The sequence below is a fragment of the Mauremys reevesii genome, linkage group 9 (genome assembly GCF_016161935.1).
Source record: "Mauremys reevesii isolate NIE-2019 linkage group 9, ASM1616193v1, whole genome shotgun sequence".
Lineage (NCBI taxonomy): Eukaryota > Metazoa > Chordata > Testudines > Geoemydidae > Mauremys > Mauremys reevesii.
In genome coordinates, this window is record NC_052631.1 from 9,858,945 (window position 1) to 9,865,833 (window position 6,889).

Consider the following 6,889-nt stretch of genomic DNA (forward strand, 5'->3'; position numbering starts at 1 on the left):
GAGCCCTTTAAATCCCGGCCGTGGCTCCGGCAGCTGGGCTGGGGCGGGGATTTAAAGGGCTCCAGGCTTCCCTCAGCGGCAGGAGCTCTGGGCCCTTTTAATTCCTGGAGGGCTGTAGTCCCTTTTCCTCATGGAGTTACATACAATCCCTGGCACACAATGATCTATAAACTTAGTTCAATAAGGTATAACTTAATTAAGTAAGATTTGCCCATGCTATTGGAGGAGATTGTCATATCTGTCACACCATGGTTGCCAAGCAGCCATTCATTCAACTCCCAGCACTGATGAGGTCATAAAGACAAACCCAACAGGAGATGGACTCACAGTTGCCATAATTATCAAATTAGCTACCAGATTAGCAATCTCATCTGCTTTGAGCTGGTGTGAGAGGTCTTCAGAAACCTTTTGGTTCAAGTGGGGCAGTTAACTTTTTGTACTTTTAATTTTTTTAATTCTCAGACTTGGGTTTTTTTTCTGTTTGGGTGCATGAGTGGGAATGGTGTCATTAGTGATGATTTAGCAGTGGCAACTGCTAACATGGAAGAGAGTGTGTGTCTTAAGGACAAAAGCAATTCCTGCAGGATTTTAATGTTCTGTTGTGTTTGCTGCTTTCGGAGGAGGTAAGCATGGCTGCTGTCACAAGACTATATTTGCCCCACAAATATGGTGGACAAAGGGATTTAAGCAAGCTGTCAATAGACAATTGACAATTGACAATATTGCTGACCAGACAATAGAATCCACTGTTTAGACAGTGAGAGGAGAGGAATTAGGCATATTATTTGAGGTCACTGTGTGGTTATTAAGCCATTAGGATATAGGATGAGGCTGGGACAAAAATATTTACAGCTGCCATCCATCCCCAATTCCTAATTCCCCCCTCATATCTCTGCAGAAATGAAACAAACTCTGTACAAAGGAGGGGGAAAACGAAAAGAAATAAGAGAAATGAGGAAGAGGGCCACATTGGAGCCATACCCCTGGATAAGACTGACAAGGAGGAGCAGCAGAGAAAGGGAAAAGACCACTGGAGCACTGTGTCCCTGGGTGAACTTGACCATGGAGATGCTGTAACTCTGGCTGCTAAACCATACAGCATGGAGACTCAAGACAGCTTAAGTACTGTGCACTTAGATGTGCACCACAATGAACAGAAGCAGGAGCAAAAACTTCTGAGTGCAGTGTCCCTGAAGGTGCATTGTGAGGAGCAAAAAAGCAAGGACAGACAGGACTACCTCAACAACTTGTCTCTGGGTGCACGGTGTGAAAGGGGAAAGCAAGGAGGACAAGACCATGTAAGTGCTGTGTCTGAGGGAGCAACCACCAATGAAGAGCAGGACTATCAAAGTGTACCACACAAGGAGAAGGAACAGTCCAGTTCAGTTCAGTTCCCTATGGGAACTGAACACTTGAGTATCTTGTCTCTGGGAGTAACCTATGAAAAGGAAAAACCAGAAGGACAGATACATGTGAGCTCTCAGTGTGAAGGTGCATCCTGCAAGGAGGAAAAGGACTACCATGGTATACCATACAAGGAAGAGCAACAGCCTATGGTGCCAGAACACCTGAGCAATTTATCCCCAGATGTAATCTCTGAAAAGAAAAAACAAGGACAAGACCATGTGAGCACTGAGTCCGAGGGTGCATCCTCCAAAGAGGAGCAGGACTGTCAAAGTGTACCACACAAGGAGGAACAACAGCCTATGGGACCCAAACACCCAAACAATTTATTCCTGGGTATAACCTATGAACAGGAAAAACAAGGAGACCATGTGAGCTTTGAGTCTGAGGGTGCAGCCTACAAAGAGGAGCAGGACTGTCAAGGTGTACCATACAAGGAGGAGCAGCAGCCTGTAGGACCAGAACACCTGAGCAATTTATCCCCGGATGTAGCCTCTGAAAAGAAAAAACAAGGAGAGCATGTGAGCACTGAGTCTGAGGGTGCACCCTCCGAAGAGGAGCAGGATTGTCAAGGTGTACCACACAAGGAGGAGCAACAGCCTATGGGACCCAAACACCCAAACAATTTATCCCTGGGTATAACCTATGAACAGGAAACACAAGAAGGAGACCATGTGAGCACTGAGTCTGAGGGTGCACCCTCCAAAGAGGAGCAGGATTGTCAAGGTGTACCATACAAGGAGGAGCAACAGCCTATGGGACCCAAACACCCAAACAATTTATCCCTGGGTATAACCTCTGAACAGGAAAAACAAGGAGAAGACTATGTGAGCTTTCAGTTTGAAGGTGCACCCTCCAAAGAGGAGCAGGATTGTCAAGATGTACCATACAAGGAGGAGCAACAGCTCATAGGATCTGAACATTTAAGTATCTTGTCTCTGGGAGTACCCTACGAACAGGAAAAAGAAGGAGAAGACCATGTGAGCTCTGAGTCTGAAGGTGCAGCCTACAAAGAGGAGCAGGACTGTCAAGGTGTACCATACAAGAAGGAGCAGCCTGTAGGACCAGAATGCCTGAGCCCTTGGTTCCTGGGTGTAACCTATGAAAAGGAACAACAGGTAGGAAAGGACCATGTAAGCTCTGCGTCTGAGGGTGCATCCTGCAGGGAGAAGCAATACTACCAAGGTGTACCACACAGTGAGCAGCAACAAGTTAAGGGACCAGAACAACTGAGTACATTGTCCCTGCCTGGAACCTCCAAGGAAGAACAGCAAGTAAGACAAGACCACTTAAATACTAGAAGCCTAGGAGCACTCTATGAGACGGATAAGCAGGTGGGACATAATCACCGAAGCAACCTGTTCCTGTTTGTGCCCTATGATGATGGACAGAATCACCAGAACACTATGCCCCTGAGTGTGAGTGTGTCATGCGACAGTGAGAGGGAACTGTGGGAGGGACAGGATCCGCAGAAGATCATGTCCCTGTATGTGCCATGTGAAGAAGAAGTACAGCAGGAGAAACAGGATCTTGTAAACACCATGATCCCCTGTGTACCCTGTGACAAGGGGAAACAGCAGGAGGGTCAAAATATCCTGTATACACTCTATGAGAAAGAGATGAAACAGCAGGATGGACGGCAGGATCAATTGAGCCCTATGTCTCTGTGTGTGGCCTGCAAGGAAAATGAGAAGGAAGAGGAGGAACAGAATCTCCTGAACACCACATTCCTGTATGAGCCCTAGCAGGAGGAGCAGCAGAAGTAACATGACCACCGTGGACACAGCTGGACTGTAGAAAGCAGAGGACCACAGGAGAGATTAAATCACTTGTATCTTTATGAGGAAGAGGAAGAAATATAAATTATTTCTACTGAAATATGAATTGTTTGAAAGCTTTTAGCACAAAAGCACAATACAGCAAGGATGGAAGTTAAAACAAATTGGAATCAATAGTTCCAGTTATATGCTAACAGATACAATAGCTTAATAACCTACAGCAATATGGTAAAATATTAAAGGGCCTGTACCACAGGCCTTTGGCAGGGATGTATTTCTGCATTAGATAATTACAAGCCCAACATTTTCAAAAGTGGGTTCCCTAAAGTTACGCACACAAAAAGGTGGCCTGATTTTCTGTACTGAGCAGTTGTAGATCCCATTGATGTTAATGGATGCTGCAGGTGCTCAACAATTTTAAAACCTGAAGTTAGGCACCTAAATCCATATTAAGACACCAGAATAAGTGACTGGGTGTCTGATCCTGTATCATTGAAGCTGATGAGAGTTTTGTCCTTTACTTCAATGGGAGCAAAAGCAGACCCCTCATTTTCAATGGTATTAGCGTCCACAACTCCCACTGATTTCAATAGGGAGTGCAAGTGCTCTGCACCTGGGAAAATCTGGTCATGCATTTAGGTGCTTAAGTGTGGTTTGAGGCATCTAACTTTTAGAGAGAGCCCCAAAAAAATTAAAAGGTTGAAATTTCAGCAAAACATTTTAAAAAACCTGTTAAAATGTTCAGTGATAAATTGTCACCATTTCCCATCAACTTTACTGACTTTAAGGCCAGTATTTTCAAACTCAGGAGCCTAGAGACCTGATAGCATTTCACTAAAATAAGAATGTCCATGTTTATCTGGAAAGGGAAACACAGAATGTCAGGGTTGGAAGGGACCTCAGGAGGTCATCTAGTCCAACTCCCTACTCAAAGCAAGACAATCCCCAGACAGATTTTTGCCCAGATCCCTAAATGGCCCCCTCAAGGATTGAATTCACAACCCTGGGTTTAGCAGGCCAATGCTCAAACCACTGAGCTATCCCACAGAAAAAGCTAGTTCATATTTCTGAAAATAGGCTGCTTTGTTTCATAGCTGATCTTTAATCATAAGGCCTCTTATACTGCATGATATTTGCTACAAAACATTACACAGCATCTTCACAAATACAGTGTAGAAGCAAAAGTCTAGGCCACTTTTTAGCCCTCTCTCATTTTTGCTATTTACATAGAAAGTAAGCATTATAATAAGTCTGTATTTTGATTCGAAAAAGGCTTGAACCAAATACCAGATCAGAACACCATAGAATGTCTGAGGGTGAGGAGTTAGCTAGATCGAGATTTGAATTTTGTAATCTTTATATGAATTGAACCAAAACCTTGGATCTAAATAACCTGAAGTTTGGGGTTCTAAAGATCTAGTTCTGAATTTTGTGGCTTGGGCTAATATTTAACTTGGATAGACTCTACAGATGATATACATATTCAAACTAAGCAACTAATACTGTGTTCACAACTCTGAATGTGGTAAAAATGTCTAGATAAGATAAGCCTATATGCAAGTAAACTGTTAAAAACAACAGAACAGTTCTAGTCTAACCATCCTATTTTCATTGGTGCAGCACTACACACACACACACATATGTACGTTAAAATAGCTATATATGTATATATTCTCATTTTATTTGATTAATATTATGTCAGTGTTCAAGAAAGTAACATGGTTATAATGACAAAAAGGTTAGAAAGTACCAACAATCCTCCAACCCTATGCCATTGTTAATTGTGGCCTCGATCCTGCAATTTACAACATACTGGTGAACACCTGCAGCTGTGCTGAGTCTGATTAATACCAGTGGAGCACCACATCTGGGGCACAGATGAATTTTAAACACAATCTGGTACAAAAGCTATACAAGATCACACATTAAAACACTGCAGTTTTCTGATAGGAAAGACTACTAAACATGAAATATGATTATAGCAAGCACTAAGGATAGTCAACAAAATGTATACATATATATATATACACACACACACACACAGATATCAAATGAGAAATTATAACATTTCAACAATGATGAAATAGTTGAAATTATATATGATATTTCAAAAATAAAACAAAATAGAATAAAATAATTGTTTACATCATATATACACAAATATATACATGTATGTATAGTATATATATATATTCACATACACGCACTAATCTCTAGATAGAGAGGCACTTAAACTGAACATTTTGAGGCATGCAAAATTAGAGGCTATGTCTGAAAATTTATTGCTAATCCAGCAAAGCATGGATGCACTTCAGTGGAACTATACATGTGCTGACCATGCTTAAATGCTTTGCTGAATCAGGGACTGAGGGCCTGATCCTGCACCAACGAAATCGACAGAGCTTCTGTCATGCACTCCAATGCCTGCAGGATAAGGCCCCTCAGTGACTTGGCAATAGAACCTATGTATCCTGACACCCAGTCTGATGCTTTATCCAATGTGTCATGTTATTTCCCTATACAAGTGTATGTGATTATTACAACCACATATATGACGATATATACAAAGCCACAAAAGTTGAGATTTAGTTCTTAAAATATTATTTTGTCAGAGGAAATAATGCATATTGTGTAAATATATACAAAAGGCTAAGGGAGGATTTTTGTTGTATATTTTGAGAATCAAATTTCATGTCACTACTAGCAATATATATTTTAAGAAATTAGGTTTGACTTATTAATGCATATAACTTGCAGAAGATAAATGGGATGTAAAGAACTGTTATGTATGGCTAGTTTTATAAATAAAATTATAGCAGTAGCTCATAAAATTGCAGGAACCACTTGAATCCTAAAACTGCAATTTATATATTTCTATTTTAAGACTCCTAGCTATATATACAGTTTCTTTTACTCAGCTGAAATAATTCATACAGCTTGGATTGCAAAAAGAAAAAGAATACAAACAAACAAAATTTGCAGGACTTTATTTCATATTTTCCCCTGCCAGGCACCAACTGCATGATCATTGGATTTCTTCAGGAACATTTCACATCCCTGGGGTGTGCCAAACAGTAGCTATAATGCAAGACATAAGAGTATCATATGATGTGTTTATTATAGCCATTTCTCTGTAGCTGCTACATCAGAACCCCTCTGAGGCTTGATAAAAGTTTGCCAAAAATAAAATTCAAATATCATTTTAATCAAAACAAGATAAAGAGGAGATTAGTGCCACCAGTGTCAACACCACCACTTCCAAAACATATGCTCAAATAAAACATGAAAGCTTCAGGGGATTGGTTTTTGCAAGCTTCAGTAGTTTACACTTCCTCTCTTCCCCAACTCTATGTATTATTAAAATGCTGATGATGTGTGTTAATGACAAGCTTCATTCTCAAAGGACTCATTCACTGAAGAGGCACCATTAACTTAAAATTCAATGCAACTGAAAACAAAATGTATTTACTTAAGTTACTAATATTTTATTGTATTTTATTTATTGCAATTTATAAGACAACATAAAGAGACATTCATTTACTACTCTGGGTGCCTTTGACATTATTTAAAACACCAATATAACAAAATAAAACAACCCCCATCAGCAACCCCTTTAAAGCCCCTAGCATAACTCCATCCCCAACACAGCCTACCAGAAGAGTTTTTCTGTATCAAACCTTCATCTCTTATTTACACCCTAGATTATT

General features: G+C 40.6%; 1 protein-coding gene across 1 annotated transcript; it reads left to right on the top strand.

The window, feature by feature from the left end:
* Positions 1-320: 320 nt before the first annotated feature.
* Positions 321-3,244, top strand: LOC120371938 (involucrin-like). Its single transcript, XM_039488422.1, has 2 exons — positions 321-623; positions 899-3,244. The coding sequence occupies exons 1-2, from the start codon at positions 490-492 to the stop codon at positions 3,147-3,149; spliced, it is 2,385 nt and encodes a 794-aa protein (XP_039344356.1). The 5' UTR covers positions 321-489; the 3' UTR covers positions 3,150-3,244.
* The last annotated feature ends 3,645 nt before the right edge of the window (positions 3,245-6,889 follow it).